Raw genomic sequence first — 17,785 nt, 5'->3', positions numbered from 1 at the left:
ACAAGCGCTCAAGCTTCCCCCTAGTCCTTGTTGGAGATCCTAGTTGAGTAACTCTATGGATATCCGTGGACCTTCCCCACGCACAAGTGGGTTGCTGGTGTGCCTTCCAGCAAGTCTCTCCTAGATCGCTCCACATCGTCTTCACTACTAAGCTTCCGTCTAAAATGCCACACACCTTGTTCTCTTTGGTACATGTTGGTGGCCACACCACAAGCACAATTGGTGTGGTCTGACAAGAATTGTGCATGCAAGCACCAAGTGGTAAGAGGTGTGCGTAGCTCACTAAACACTAGTCTAACACCTAGAGCAAGTGCAAAGTGGTGGTCTAATTAACCTAATAAGCACTTCGCAAAGTGCCTATGCTAATCACCAAGTATTTCACTAAGCACTATGGTGACAGAGCAACTAAAATTGTGCTTCAACTCATATGGTAATTTCTTGGGCTCTCGCCCTTCCAATTGGCCAACCATGGGGTACTTATGAGCCCCCAACCAAATGGAGCCGTTGGGCACCTTGGTGGGCAAATATGCCAACCATTGGACCGCTATAGTTCAATTTGGTCTTGATGATCATGAGACACCAAAATCCAAACTAAATGGGCCAAGGTTTCATTTTCCTTACATCCATATAAGAAGAGCCTTAACTTTGGTTCTTTTTTTGAGAATGACACACTACAATGTAGATGGCCACAACAAGGAGGTACACTCACCCCTATGAATACACATACAAACCCCCCCCCCCTTATAAGCACCACCGAAGAACTAAGTCCATAGATCTTAAGATTCATGAACTCACCATAGGCGTCTCGCTATCAATGGGAACATTGCCTACCATTGAAAGCATTGTACCGTTAAATCCTAGAAAATGTGAGAGCTCATGCTAAGTCGAGGAACCACTACTAGAATCACGCTCTTTGCCGAGTGCCTGTACCACTCGGCAAAGAGGGCTCGGTAAAAAATGTGCTGGCAAAGGGCGCTTTTCCGAGTGTCATTCGTCAGGCACTCGGCAAAGGCGTTGTCAAGTGCCACTTTAACGCACGGCAAAGAAAAGTTGCCGTGACGACGAGTGATACAGTGATGGTGGCTTTACCGAGTACCAGGGTCAAGGCACTCAGCAAAGTGGTCATCTTTGCCTAGTGTCGTTGACATGGACAGTCAACAAAGACCATGGCTTTAGTTCAAATCCTATTTATCGCAATTAAAATTCTATAATTACGTTTAATAATTTAAAATTAGCAAAATGGATCCAAAAAATTATCAAAATTTCACAACAAGAAATAATCTCTGTTGTCTATTGCCTATACAAAAAGTTTTAAAGTGATACTCTAACTTGACACTCAATTTGACTATGGATCTTCCTCAACTCTTTGAAACTTCCTCGAAGATGTTCTAATTTGTTTGCATTCATATGTGATAACATTCATGAAACTTTCTTAAATTTTTATCATAGTCTCCACATATGATATCAAGACATCTTGACAAATCTCGTGATTTTCAGACTTCATTTGCTTTTTATAAAATTTTAAAACAATTTCGCCACAAGTTTGTGCTTATGCTTCATGGGCAACATTTTTGAAATTTGATGTAATTCCTGGATTTTAATGTTATTCTATTTGAAATTGCATGAATATCATTTTTCCATTCATTTTTTCTATTATTAGAACCACCTGCGATTCAAATTTGAGTTATCCTCAAAAATTCAATTAAATGAGATAAATTAACTAAATATAGCAAGTAGACTGAGAAATGTGCCGTACCTTAAGATGGAGTAAATCTTAGTAGAAGATGAGAGCAGAAAAAGTTTAAAGGCCACAAATAAAAAAAAAGTTTGCCGAGTGTTGGACTCTGGCACTCGGCAAACTCTCTCCCTTTACCGAGTGCTAACGCTTGGCACTCGTCAAAGAGTAATGGAGGTGCTCGGCATCAGTTGATGTCTTGTACCTGGGTTTGCCGAGTGCCAAGTTCTCGGCAAAGTTCCTGTATGCCAAGTGTCTTGCTTTACCGAGGGTTAGGCACTCGGCAAAGACCACGTGTGCCGAGTGTCTGGGTTTGTCGAGTGTGGCACTCGACAAATCCCTTCTTTTCCGAGTGCCCAATATAATGAACTTAGCAAACATTTTGGCACTCAGCATAGAACACGATTCTGGTAGTGAACCCAACCAACTGATCTGTGATCAGTTCGTCTTAACTTTGCTTCTTGATAATAGAGGTGATCTAGCTAGAGTGTCTCAATCAATTGTGTATGCTGCTGTCGGTGAGCCAAAACTATATTCGAACGTACGCACACGGATGCCAGGCTGTTTGATGGACCTCTGATATAGCTACGCTCACTGTAAACATATGTATTGGCAAACTTCCAAAATCTCGTAGAACAGTAACGAGAGTTCATTCAGTCCACAGGAGCCTTATCTCCGGCTCACTACCATCCACACATACAAATATGGATGCACGCGACAAACGTGGGTGTGTGACATTTCCACGAAGAATTTGGGCCAACTACTATGAGCTCAAACCTCCTGACGAATTCGTTTTGACGCTATTATTCTGTCGTTGTCTTAGTCTACTGCCTTATATAATCATATCCACAACTGAACCTTGTCAGCTAAATTTTAGTTCAATTTCTTTTTATAGTAAAGCACGCCATGGCTAGCACGATCCCTACAGTCCTTCTCGCTTCTGCCATCCTCGTTGCTGCAGCGACCTACTTCCGCCATGACACACGCAGCAGCGGCGGCAGCGTCACCGCCGGAACGCACCTCCACTTCTACATGCACGACCAGTACACCGGCGAGAACCCGACGGCCGCGCTCATCATGCAGGGAAGGCCGCCGCTGTCCAACTCCAACGCCACCACCACCGGCAGCAGCGACGACGACGACCCGCGCCGGTTCGGCGACATCGCCGTGATGAACAACGCGCTCACAGAAGGGCCCGAGCGCGGCAGCGCGCGCGTAGGCACGGCGCAGGGGTTCACGGTGCGCGTGGCGGAGCGCGGCTCCGTTAACGCCCTGAGCATGCACCTGGTGATGGAGGCCGGCGAGCACGCCGGCATCTCGCTGGTGGTCAGCGGCAGGGTCGACACCGACCTGGCGGTGCGCGAGTCGGTCATCGTCGGCGGCACCGGCCGGTTCCGCGCCGCGCGGGGGTATGCGCTCAGCCGGAGCTACGACTACGACTTGGCCAAGGGAGGCGTTGTAGAGGTCGATGTGTACCTGTACTAGGTGTGCATGGCTACGAGCTGAAAATTCGATGCTTGGTGATGTATGAGGCTAGGGCTGAAAATTTGATCGAGTAATAAGGAACTTGCGGATTCACAGTGTCGTCACAACTTGGCTTTGTATGGTTCTTTCAAGGTGTACTGTAAATCTGGTTTCACGGACGTTTAACGTTAGTTTTCTATTTTGTTTTACCGTAAATTTTGATTATAAATAAAAGCGGAATGAAAGATTCATTTGTGAGGATGAAGTAAACTGTACATTTCTTGTCTGACTCAACTTCACTTTTTTTTTCTTTGAATTTTAGGGTCACCAAGAGATGAGGTTCTCACCTAAATATATAGGTGCAAAACAAGGGATTAAATCCTGGTTGACTGGAACTACAATTGAGGTTCACTGTTTTTTGTTGAGCTATAACTTTCTTTCTCGTGATATACACACCGGCAAGATCTTCCTCTGGTTGTCCTTCCGATAACGACACTGAACAAATGTTCGACGCGCATGCTACGTGCTCGAGGCTAGAGAAGAGTGCTACCTCTGCGACCAATCTCTAGAGACGATCGACCACATCCTCTGTACCTGCCCATTCACAGGAGAGGTATGGCACCACTTGTGTCAGGCGCTTGGGCGGCCTTTGCCTACCATGGGAAATTCAGTCATTGCCTAGTGGACTTGTCCGAGGAGCACCAGGCAAGGGAACTCGAGGAAGGGCTTTGATTCTCTCTTCGAGCTGACTTCCTCGACCATCTGGAAGGAGTGGAATGCGCGCTGCTTCAGGGACGTCGCCACCACGATTCGAGAGCTCCTAACAAAGATCAAGATACACTACTACAGGATGAGGCATTGGTCGATGCCTAAAATGGCCAAAAACCCCGGCCTTTTTGCGGCCCGGGGTTAAAGACCCCTTTAGCACCGGCCAGCGCTACGGGCCGAGGCAAAGCCTTTAGCACCGGTTTGTGTTACAAACCGGTGCTAAAGGGTCATCCTTTAGCACCAGTTTTTGTCCTGAACCGGTGCTAAAGGTTCGGTTTATAGGCCGGATCCCTCCTCCTCTCTGCCTATTTGAAACCGAGAGCACCATTCACCATTGTTGTTCTTGGAGCTTCTTCTTCCTTGTTCTTCATCTCTGACGCCCATCGTTGATCTTCTTCGACTCCGTCATCGTTTCTTCGTGTTTGGAGGTGACTAACTTTTGTCTTTCTTGTCTTTTTCATATTGTTTTTGGCTTGTGATGTTCCCATTATTTTTTAGCTCAAATCCACATTGTTATTTTAAATCATTCACATGAATTAGTATCCATATATATATATATATATATATATATATATATATATATATATATATATATATATATATATATATATATATCATATTTCATGGTTAATCTAGTATTAATATAGTTTGCAAAAATGAATTATAGTATCTTTTTATGATCTTAGAAAGTAGGATAGTTCAAATTAATTGGTTTGTTAATATCACTTGATTTATTTTTATTACTACATAATGTCCATTGTATAATTTAGAAGATTTGTTGAAGTAACTAGACAAATAAAAGATATTATTAGGTTCTTCTTTAATCATACATATTTACTAGTAAATGTGGAATTTATAATTGTTTAAAAATTGAGTATGGATAGTAGATGGCAACCGTGACCGGGTCTTCGGTCTCTCAACGGGTTCAAAAGCGATACCGGCTGGAACTCCCTCTCATTACTTGTGGTAAGTGTGGGCAGAAGATTGTGATGGAGTACAAAGTGTCGAAAGAGGGAGTAAACAAGGGTCGTATATTCTATAAGTGTCTGGATCGTAATGTGAGTTATTTCAGACATTTGCTTATATATGTGCATATTTTTTTAAATGATTTTAATTAAACTTTTGGTTCTCTCTTTTAATTTCAGTGGGACGGTACCGGCGGATGTACAGATTGGTACTGGGAGGAAGAATACATTGAACACATTAAGAAATCTTTTGCACAGGTGGTTGAGGCTAAAGGTGGTGAGGCAGTGAGCCGACGAAAGGAGTTCAATGATGTTGATCAAGCGAATGATCTATCCATTATAGTTGAGATCGGACGCGAACTAATTATGTTGCTTAAGTGCATTTTAGTTTTGGTTTTTTTAGTGCTAGTTGCGATTGTATTTGTTGTAGCCAAGCTTTCCTGAATAAAACAACTATGTATCTTAGACATGTTGTGCAATAGGATGAGAAACTATATGTGTGCATGGTTTTCATAATATATATATGTTATATTTAATGCAGATGGTAACACATAATTGGATGTATAATGCCGATCGGCGTTCCGAAGAGTTCATTAATGGCGTGCACTATTTCTTAAGTGTGGCCGAGACAAATAAGAGGGACGGTTTCATGTGCTGTCCATGTGGCGTGTGCAAGAATTTGACGGAATATTCTAACTCAAGAACTCTTGATTCGCACTTATTAAAGTCTGGTTTCGTACCAAACTATATTTGTTGGACCACACATGGAGAAAGTGGAATTATAATGGATGAAGGTGAAGAAGAAGAAGAAGAATTGGACCATGCCAATATTATTGCTCAGTACGGTGGCTTCAATGATGTTGCAATGGGGGAGATAATGAAGAAGAGGTAGCGGTAGAAGATGATCGGGGCGATGATGCTTTTGGTGATGTCATCCGTGATGCACAAAGAGAATGTGAAAGTGATAAAGAGAAAGCCAAGTTCGAGCGCATGCTAGAGGACCACAGGAAATCGCTATATCCCACCGCTGAAGAGGGGCAAAAAAAGCTGGGTACCACACTAGAATTGCTGCAATGGAAGGCAAAGAATGGTACATCGTCTGACAAGGCATTTGGGCAGTTATTGAAGATCATAAAAAAGATGCTTTCGAAAGGCAACGAATTGCCCACCACTACGTATGAAGCAAAACAGGTTGTCTGCCCTTTGGGATTAGAAATCCAGAAGATACACGCATGTCCTAATGACTGCATCCTCTACCGTGGGGAGGAATACGAGAATTTGGATGCATGTCCAGTATGTAAGGCATCACGGTATAAGATTAGACGAGATGATCCTGGCGATGTTGAGGGTGAAGAACGTCATAGGAAGAAAATTCCTACCAAGGTTATGTGGTATGCTCCTATAATACCACGATTAAAACGTCTGTTCAGAAATAAGGACAATGCAAAGTTGTTGCGGTGGCACAAAGAAGACCGTAAGATAGACAATATGCTGAGACACCCTGCCGATGGATCCCAGTGGAGAGCGATAGACAGAGAATTCCCAGATTTTGCAGATGATGCTAGAAACTTGCGGTTCGCCTTAAGTACACATGGTATGAATCCTTTCGGTGAGCAGAGCAGTAGTCACAGCACTTGGCCAGTTACTCTATGTCTCTACAACCTTCCTCCATGGCTATGCATGAAGCGGAAGTTTATTATGATGCCGGTGCTTATCCAAGGTCCGAAGCAACCTGGCAATGACATAGATGTCTACCTAAGGCCATTAGTTGAGGAACTTCAACTTTTATGGAGCAAACTAGGAGTTCACATGTGGGATGAGTACAAACAAGAGCACTTTGACCTGCAAGCATTGCTGTTTGTAACAATCAATGATTGGCCAGCTCTGAGTAATCTTTCAGGCCAGTCAAACAAGGGATATAATGCATGCACACATTGTTATGAAGACCTTGACTGTGTATTTTTGAAAAAATGTCGAAAGGTCGTGTACCTTGGCCACCATCGGTTTCTTCCTATGAACAACCCAGTACGAAAGAAAGGCAAGCATTTTAAAGGCAAGGCAGACCACCGGACCAAACCTCTCAATCGAACCGGGGATGATGTACTCGAAATGGTCAAGGATATAAAAGTGGTATTTGGAAAGGGACGAGGCAGCGAACCTATTCCCAAGGATGCTAAGGGACATGTACCCATGTGGAAGAAGAAATCCATATTTTGGGAGCTACCTTACTGGAATGTCCTAGAGGTCCGCAACGCGATCGACATGATGCATCTGACAAAGAATCTTTGTGTGAACTTGCTCGGATTCATGGCTGTCTACGGGAAGTCTAAGGATTCACTTGAAGCACGACAAGACTTACAGCGCATGAAAGAACGAGACAACCTGCATCTAGAAAAGACCGATGATGGACGTCATTACTTAAGCCCTGCTAGCTACACTCTGAGCAAAGAAGAGATGGAAAGCATGTTTGAATGTCTTAGCAGCATCAAGGTCCCATCTGCATTCTCCTCCAATATCAAGGGAATAATTAATGTGTCAGAGAAGAAATTCGTGAACTTGAAGTCCCATGACTGTCACGCTCTAATGACGCAATTGCTGCCGGTGGTTTTAAGAGGAATTTTACCTCCACACGTACGTCTAGCCACCGTAAAGCTATGTGCATTCCTCAATGCAATTTCTCAGAAGGCAATCAATCTAGAGCAACTAGCTACTCTACAAAATGATGTCGTTAAATGTCTCGTCAGCTTTGAGTTGGTGTTCCCTCCATCCTTCTTCGATATCATGACACACCTCCTAGTTCATCTGATCAAAGAGATTCGTATTCTCGGTCCTGTGTTCCTACACAACATGTTCCCCTTCGAGAGATTCATGGGTGTCCTGAAGAAATATGTTCATAGTCCTTCCCGGCCAGAAGGAAGCATTGCCAAGGGCTACGGAACAGAGGAGGTCATAGAGTTCTGTGTTGACTTTATTCCAGACCTTGACCCAATTGGCATTCCTGAATCTCGACACGAGAGCAGACTCAGCGGAAAGGGAACACTTGGGAAGAAAACATATATTGGTACGGGAGACGATTACTTCAATAAAGCACACTACACAGTTCTCCAGAACTCCTCATTGGTCGAACCATATGTTGAGGTACACAAAGATTTCCTACGGTCCTAGTGGCCCGGGAAGAATGAAGCTTGGATAATGCGTCAGCACATGGAAACTTTTGGCGATTGGTTGCACAAAAAATGTCAAGGTGATGAAAACATTAATGAGTAGCTTTATTTGTTGGCCAGGCAACCATCATGGCATGTCCTCACGTACAAAGGGTACGAGATAAATGGTAACACATTTTACACAGTTGGCCAAGATAAAAGGAGCACCAACCAAAATAGTGGTGTACGCGTGGATGCCACGGATCCAAATGGGAACAGACAAACATATTATGGACGCATAGAAGACATATGGGAACTAGTCTATGCAGCTAATTTTAAAGTTCCTTTGTTTCGGTGCCAATGGGTGAAGATGACCGGAGGTGGGGTAACAGTCGACAAGGAGTATGGGATGACAACCGTGGACCTTAACAATAGTGGGTTCAAAGACGAACCATTCGTCCTTGCTGCAGACGTGAGTCAGGTGTTCTATGTCAAAGATATGTCTACGAAACCAAAGAGAGGAAAAAATGATGACCACTCAATCATCAATGAGCCAAAGCGCCACATTGTCCTTTGTGGGAAAAGAAACATTGTCGGAATTGAGGACAAGTCAGACATGTCAGGCGATTACGAAAGTGATGATCGAATTCCGCCCTTCATAGTCAAAAAAGACCCAAGCATTCTGTTAAACAATGAGGATACTCCATGGTTACGGCAGGATCATAACCAAGGGTCATACGTCAAGAAGAAGTTCACTGTTGTGTCGGCTTAACATAAAGTCATGTTTAATATTATGTGTTGTAAAATGTACGAATTCTGAGAAATGTACGAATTCTGAGAATTGTATGAAACTATATTTGAGAATTGTCAATTTTGATGAGTGTATCAAACTTTGTATTCATGACTTTTCCATTCGAGACCATCTAGGGTTCCAAAACCGCTGCGTGGCTATGAATTCTCTGAAATTTCAAAATTCAATGGTCCAAACTTTTCCAAATGAAAAGTTGACCATTAGGCAAAATGTAGAACTTGATGAGTGTAACAAACTTTGTATTCATGACTTTTCCATTTGGGACAATATAGGGTTCGGTCAAAGGGTGTTTTTGTAAAAACCAATGCTTTGACTTTGGTCAAACTTGATCAAATGGCCCATTTGATGACTTCAAATGAAAAAAATTTGAATACAAAGTTGTTAGAGATCATCAAGATCTACATTTTATATATTATCTATTTTTCCATTTGGATAATTTTGAGCCAATCCTAATCACATTTCTATAAAATCCAAGACGGATTTTGGTCAAACTTGGTCAAATGACAAACTAAATTACTTAAAATGAAAAAATTTTGAACACCAAGTTGTTAGATATCAACAAGATCTAAACTTTTTATATACACAACTTTTCCATTTGAGAAAGTTTAAGTTAACAATACCCACCAATTCTTGAATCTCATACAAACTATATGAAACTATATGTGTTAATTGTGGATTTTCAACTACACCTTCCCAAAACTTTGTCAATTGCAAAAATAGTCTATATATAAAATGTAGATTTTGATGAGTGGAACAATATTGGTATTCATGACTTTTCCATTCGAGACCATCTAGGGCTCCGAAACCGCTGCGTGGCTATGAATTCTATGAAAATTCAAAATTCAGTGGTTCAAACTTTTCCAAATGAAAAGTTGACCATTAGACAAAATGTAGAACTTGATGAGTGTAACAAACTTTGTATTCATGACTTTTCCATTTGGGACAATCTAGGGTTCGGTCAAAGGGTGTGTTCATCAAGATATATATTTTTATATGATAAATAGATTTTTTATTTGATGAAAACAATACCCTACTAGCATTCCGAGTAATAAATAACAAAAATAAAAAGTTTAACGTTAATATGATGTGAAAATAGATTTCCAGTTGATTGGATATAGTTTTTGTAAATTTATTAGAATAATATATTTTTGCATTAACAAAATACTAAACATTTCTTACAAAATCATTGCAAATTATAAAAATACAGTAAGATATTTAAGGTTAAAATTTTTCATTTGTACATTAAAAAAATTATAATATATGTCACTATTTAAAAAATATTATGCAAAATATTTAATTTACTATACAATTTATAATATAAAGTGTATATATAAACAATTGAAAAACCCTAAACTAAAAAACAGGGCCTTTAGCACCGGCCCATAGTGGGAACCGGTGCTAAAGGGTCCTGAAAATTTCAGGAGCCCGCCTTAGCGCGCTCAGGACCCTTTAGCACCGGTCCGTGGCTCGCACCGGTGCGGCTGGTAACACGAGCCGGTGCTAAAGGGTCACCCTTTAACACCGGCTTGTGTTACCAGCCGGTGTTAAAGACTCTTTAGCACCGGTTCCAGCCACGGACCGGTGCTAAAGGGTCTACCCCTATATAAGTTATGGGTGCCCTCGATCTGGAGCAGTTCATCTTCTTCGTCTCCAGCGCCGCGACGTTCGTCGTCTTCACCGCCGTCGCGCCGTTTCAACTCCCAGCGCCGCCGCGTCCTTCTTCCAGCGCCGCCGCGGCCTCCACCAGCGCCGACGCCGGAGGGAACACCACCAGCGCCGGCCACCGTCGTCATCGATCTCCTCCCTGTATGATCTGTATAGATCGAGAACGCCATGCATCTCTCCACATATATTGATTAATTAAGTATACTAAAAAAATAAATGAATGTTATTATATTTATATACACTAGACCAGAAATATCTATACATATACACATATATATATATATATATGTATATATATAAATGTATATATATATATGTATATATATGTATATTATATATATATAATATGTATATTATATATATATGTGTATGTATATATTGTATATATATGTATACATATATATATATGGTGTTTTGATTTGTAGTATTATTTTTTTAATATATTATTCTAGTATATTATGAATTATAGTTTTTTGTATGTATGTATTAGTGTTGACCTGTTATAAATTATACTATGCTAATATATATTTGTAATATATTAATTTTATTCTTGTATTATTTTGTAGTATTATTTTTTTAATATATTATTTGTAGTAGTATTTTTTAGTATATATTTGTTGTATATTATTCTTATATCATATTTTATTTTCTAGTGTTTTGTATATATTATTGTTTGTACTATTATTCTAGTATTGTTTTTTAGTATATTATTCTAGTGTACTACTTGGCTTAAAAGATTCTAGTATTATTTTTAGAGCACTCCAACACTTTTATTTGTAGTAGTACTAGTAGTAGTATATAAGCCTCTAATATATATTCTAGTAGTGTTTAGCCACCAAATTTATTCTAGTAGGGTTTTGTATATATTATTGTTTGTACTATATTATTCTAGTATTGTTTTTTATTCTAATGTATTACTTGGCTTAAAAGATTCTAGTACTATTTTTAGAGCACTCCAACACTTTCATTTGTAGTAGTACTAGTAGTAGTATATAAGTCTCTAATATATATTCTAGTAGTGTTTAGCCACCAAATTTATTCTAGTAGGGTTTTGTATATATTATTGTTTGTATTATATTATTCTAGTATTGTTTTTAGTATATTATTCTAGTGTATTACTTGGCTTAAAAGATTTTAGTATTATTTTTAGAGCACTCCAACACTTTCATTTGTAGTAGTACTAGTAGTAGTATATAAGTCTCTAATATATATTCTAGTAGTGTTTTGTATATGTTATTGTTTGTACTATTATTCTAGTATTATTTGTTTAGTATATTATGAATTCTAGTGTTTTAGTATATTATGAATTCTAGTGTTATTGTTAGTATTATTTTTTTAGTATATTATTCTAGTGTATTTCTTATCTTATATAGAATATATATATGTATGGTTGCAGACATAGAAATGGCTGACCGTGCTCATGATGATCCTGACTATATGGAAGATGCCATTCAAAATATGATCGACGACGGTAGTCAGTACTTTATTGATTACCACGAGATCATGCAATGCAATCCTACTGAGCAACAAGAGGGCAATGCCCCTGAGCAACAAGAGGGCAATGCGCCTGAGCAACAACTGGTCGTGCAACAAGAAGAAAATACTGGTGAGGTATGTAAATGTAAACATATATAATTAATGCATCTCTTACATTAGGTTTTAGACTTACTTGGTTATTAATTTAGTATTTTTGTTTCTATATCTACGTGTAGCCTTCTGGATCGACCTCTACGGGGAGAAGCGTACCTCCATGAGGGCCAAAGAAGCCGTTGGACGGCCGCTATGTAATCTCTGAGTTTGAGATAGCTACAGGCAGTCCACTTGGTGAACATGCAAATAAATATGTTAGTCACTGTGGATATCTTGTGAGAGATCAAATACCGATCAGTGCTCGTGAATGGAGAGAGAAGCGAGGTGCTCCTGAGATCAGTTTTGTCTCTGATCGTGACAAGGAGTTAGTTTGGAAAGCCGTCACAGACGTTTTCACCTTCGACACCAACGATGAAGAGTTGAAGGTGCGAATCTATGACTGGACTATGAAGAAGATGGCAGTACTCTTCCAGAATTGGAAGAAAACTTTGTACAATAAATATGTCAAGAAAAACGAGACCCCAAATTTCAACCTCAAGCAATATGTAAAGCTGAGGACCTTCTGGGATGACTTTGTGCAGTACAAAACATCAGAAGAGGGCAAGGAACGAGCCATTAGAAATAAAGAGAATGCAAGTAAAAAGACATACCACCATCATATGGGATCAGGTGGTTATAAGAGTGTTGTTCCCAAGTGGGACCGAATGGAACAGGATATGCTTGCTAGGGGGGTCACACCCGAGACAATAGCAAAGAATTGGAGCGAGCGCTCCAAGCATTGGTTCTACGGTCATGGGGGAAGCGTGGACCCAGACATCGGGGCGCTAGTTTGGGGCCAAGAAATCTCTAGAGCAGCAGAGAGACTAGTCCGTGCACGAGAGGCGGTTCAGTCTGGTGAGTTCAGGCCTAACAGGGAGAAGGATGAACTCACCTATGCGCTTGAAAATCCTGAGCACGGTGGGCGTACGAGAGGCTATGGGGGCAGTTCCATGGCTGCAATCATTCCAAGCCGATCAAGATACCTACAGAAGCCGCCAGAGAAAGAAGGATGAGGAGGCAGAGCGGATCCGCTGCCTGGAAGCTTTTGTTCTGCAGCCAGAAGAGTGCGAGAAAGCTCGTGAAGAATGGATGCAGGCGGAGATTCAAAGGCAAGTGCAAGCAGCACTTAGTCAAATGACGAAAGGGCAAGGTACATCACAGCCTGAGGTCAACGTTAGCCCCCCAGGCCAGTTGAAAAGCAGCTGCGCATCTATGGAAGTACCAACCATTCAGGATGACACGAAGCTACACTTCCCCATGGATGATGTCACAGAGGCTTTTACTACCTGTGAGCTGCATGTACCAGATGGGAATGCAACAAACAAAGGTGGCTATCGCTGTTGTCAACCCTATCGACCGAAGGAGAACTCCAAGAATCCATAATCGACCAGTACCTGGTGGATATGCTAGCGTCTCGGTTGATAGGGTTGAGAAAGGTTGTGGCAATGTGCCTCTAGACATAGAAGGGGGAGACGGAGAGAAGACCTTAGGTGAAGCTGAGAAGACATTTATTTGTTGGCGCAAGCGCTTCATAATTATTCCTCAACATAGGTTTGTGTGTGATTTTACTTCTTATATTATTTATTATGTATTGAAATTAAAAAAAAGTTTGCTCACAAAACTTGTAATTGTTTTCTTTGCAGGGAATCCTCCAACCTAAGTCCAGTTCTCTCCCCAGCGCGTCATAGAGCTGCGGGCGGTGACAATGCTGGATCTCCTCCAACACCTGCGGCGGCCACACCGACCCCGCCACCGCCTCCACCACGGTCTCCACCTCCTCCACCGAGGTCTCCAACTCCTCCACCGCGTTCTCCAACACCGAAAAGATCGGCCCCACCACCTCCACCGCCTGCACCGCCCTCTCCAAAGAGTGCATGGTCAGTCCCCTCGCCTCCAAAGCGAGGTAGTCAGAAGCGGTCCGCCCAAGAACGACCGAAGTCATCGGTCCCACCTCCAAAGAAGGCTGCCTCAGCAAAGAGAGCTAAGACACCAGAAAAATTATCTTACAAAAAGAGTGAAGAGGAGGTAATTGCTGCATCCAAAGCTGAGGTGAAACAATTTTTTGATAAATTGAAGGAGGATAGAAAAAAACGGCTAAACCGCGAAAAACCGTACTTTTATGTAAAGCCATCGGAACTGAGGCAGAAGGTGGCGGACCAGCAAAAGAAGCAACGCGAAGCTTAGAAAAAGCCAGCACTTTCGGACTATGAGCGGTCTCTGGTCAAGTCTTCACAGCCTAAGAAGAGAGTAGGAAAGGGGGTCCCACAGCTCGGAGAAGTATCAAAACCGGTGCCCCCTTTGATTGTGCCAAATCAATACGGCTCAAATGAAGACTTGATGCCAAAGAAATCCTTAGCGTTGTCTGAGCTAGACTCGCTTGAGTGTTACTTTGGACAGAGCGGTTTAAATATGGAAGAAATTGCCGCCATTCTTGGATGTCAAACATTTGAAAAAGCCGAGGTAGTTGATCAATGGAGGGTAAGATATGAACCGGGCAGGAGTCTATTCGACCCTCAGCGTTTACACGAGCTCGGCACACAAATATTTGCAATAAACAAATGGTGCATTGAGGCGTCTAAAAGGGGAGAGAATTGGATTTTTGTTCGTATTAGACAACATCACTACTTCCGTGGAGATGACCTCATATACGTGCAGTTCGAAGAATTGCACCAATTATGTCACCTCGACGCTCTCGACAAATCTCTTGTCAGCTGCTTTTGTCTGTAAGTATTTTTTTCTTTTTATTATACTTCTAACTTCTTTAATTACATGTATATAATCCTTACACACTTAGGATTTGTATGTATATATGCAGGCACCAAATGAGAGAGCTCAGAATCAGAAATGACAATAATATTGGGTTCGTTGACCCTTATATTGTTTTCAAAGCTCCACAGGCAGTGTGGACAGCAGCTCGTGAGACAGAAGTCTGCACCAATCTTATGAGGTTCTTTATGAACCAAAAAGAAAAACAAAAAATATTCTTCCCCTTCAACTTCGAGTGAGTTATATAGTTATTAAGTGCATGCATATTTTATTTTAATAATTATTACTCGAGACAAGTTTTTATATAGTTATATATAGGCCTGACTATATATATGTGTGTAAACAGCTTTCACTAGATACTCATGGTCATTGAAATTCCTAAGAACCGGTTGATAATCTTTGACTCAATGAGAAAACCACAAGAAAATTATCAACAAATGGTAAACATTATTCAAAGGTACGTAATGTCGATCTCAGCTAGAAGAATATCATAATATGACTCTGTAATTATTAGTTCACGATCCACAATGGCTGTGTGTAGGGTTTGGAAAAGATTCATTGACCGTGAACATCTCAGTGGATGTAAAACGCCGCTTAACAAAATACATCCACAAGTAAGTTCTACTAGCTAGCAAACTTTCGCTAACTTTTAGCCTTCTTATTGTCGTGGTCGTAAATATTTTATATATATATATATCGTACAGTGGTGTTTAAGACAAGAAGGGGGAAACAATCTATGTGCATATTACGTGTGCAAATTCATGATGGCACAAGTCAATCAAACACCCACAGAGACGCTCAGAGTACGTTACATGTCTCTTTTCATTATCTCCTGAATTATATTGAATAACTTAGATAACTAATACCTTTTTTATTTATTTCAAATTAAAGACGGAATGGTTGAGGGAAAAGGTCATACAAAAAGACCGAATCAAAGCTATCCAAGAGACTATAGCAGGATTTCTCCGCGAGCAAGTGATCAATCCAAACGGTGAGTTTCACTTCAATGGCAACGAAACTCTTATTCCAAACAATGATGATCATTTGTATCGTTTGTAGACATTGGGAGAAAAAACTCTATGTATATATGTGTTACGAATTTTATACATATAAAACTATATATATATAAAGCTTTTTACATATCTATTTAATTTTTGATGTGGCCTATTCATTTTATTATTGGCAAAGCTTAATAATTAAGCTTTGCCTATAATTTTCATTTATATATGCTTAATATGCGTGTAATATAAATATATTATTGTATCAGTAAAAACATGTATTGAAAAACCTATTATTATTATATAAAAACAATAAACAGAACCGAAGAAGTGAACCAAAAAAAAAGAAACCCTTTAACACCGGTTGGTAATACCAACCGGTGTTAAAGGGTCATGCAACGTGGCAGCCCTGGCAGGTCCCTTTAACACCGGTTGGTCTTTAGCCCCGGTTCCCCGAACCGGGACTAAAGGGTGGGCCTTTAGTCCCGGAAGGGCAGCACCGGCTCGGGAACCGGGCAACAGGCCCTTCTCGACCGGTGCTAATGCCCGATCATGCAGCAGTGATAGAGGCAAAGCAGTCGACGAACGCAGGCACCAAGAACCTATGGTGTTTAGCATTGGGGGTAGCTAGCTGCCACCCGAGTCCTTCAAACTAATCACTGGTGTTTTTGGCGTCGGATGGATTTGTACTGAACCTTTTTTCTTCTTAATACAAAGATACGCAACCCTCTTGTCTATTCAGCAAAAAAACACACCGGCAAGCTACTCCACATCGTCCTCGACCTTGCTGGAGTTAAGGATGGAGCCTCCCAACCATCATCTTCTCCAACACGTTCATGAAAAAGACTTCATTTCGATCTATCTCTACGAGGCATCCTTGATGAAATTGCTAATGATAGAGAACCCTGTGCCATAGCCCCAAGCCACCTCACCCTCAATCGCCTCTTGATTGCCCTCTCCTCCATAAATCTTCGAGTTCATCCATAGCCATTTTAACCATAGGTAAGCTCTATCGAACACCTAGGTTAAGTTTCCGATGTCTCTAGAAAGCCACAACAACAGACCTCCTTTAAATCTATTGAGTTCTATTAAGTCGCATGCATCAACCAGTTTAATCCAAAAGCTTAAGCTGATGGGAGAGATGGAAATTTCACTTATATTCCAACACTTCTCCTCATGTGGAGGCTCCCTCAGGCCTCGGATGAAGAGAGAAGAAATTATTTTATTTAATTGCACTAACTAGGATTCAAACTCAAGACCTCTCGCTTTGATACCATATTCTGTTACATGCACCAATCAGTTCAACCCAAAAGCTTAATATGATGGAGAGAGAGATGGGCAATTCACATATATTCCAACAAAATCAGTGCCCAAATGTGCCTAAAATCATTTGGGCATATAACTCTTGTTTAACCCAATGTTTGATGTATGTACTAGGTCGTGATTCTAGTGGTAGCGAATATGTATCAAATAAGTCCCCGCGCTTCAATTTGGGGTATAACCCTTGGACATGGTGCCATCAGTTGTAAGGTTCATCTTGAACACTCACTTACATCCCACATGCTCACAACCATAGTGTCATTCAGTTAAGTCCCACACCCCAACAGAAAGAATCGAGTTTGTCTCATTACAGACAACTTTCTAGTTGTATGCATTTTGAGAAGCATATGCCTATACAACAGACAACTTTCATAGTAAATAAGTTCTCAAAGAAGATTATTGCATCCTGAGATTCAATAATAGTATCAACTTTTACTAGGAAATGAGTTCTCGAAGAACAGTGCATAGTGCGAAATCGAGCAGTGGCTAGGGTTAACCTAGTGTCATGATACCATGTAGAG

General features: G+C 40.9%; 1 protein-coding gene across 1 annotated transcript; it reads left to right on the top strand.

Moving 5' to 3' along the window:
* On the top strand, positions 2,504–3,465 carry LOC8079120 (dirigent protein 1). Its single transcript, XM_002451098.2, has one exon. It carries the CDS (start codon positions 2,642–2,644, stop codon positions 3,218–3,220), a length of 579 nt encoding a protein of 192 aa, XP_002451143.1. The 5' UTR covers positions 2,504–2,641; the 3' UTR covers positions 3,221–3,465.

This window comes from Sorghum bicolor, chromosome 5, assembly GCF_000003195.3.
Source record: "Sorghum bicolor cultivar BTx623 chromosome 5, Sorghum_bicolor_NCBIv3, whole genome shotgun sequence".
NCBI classification, from domain to species: Eukaryota; Viridiplantae; Streptophyta; class Magnoliopsida; order Poales; family Poaceae; genus Sorghum; species Sorghum bicolor.
Note: the sequence above shows the minus strand (reverse complement) of the source record. Positions and strands in the feature narration are given on the sequence as shown.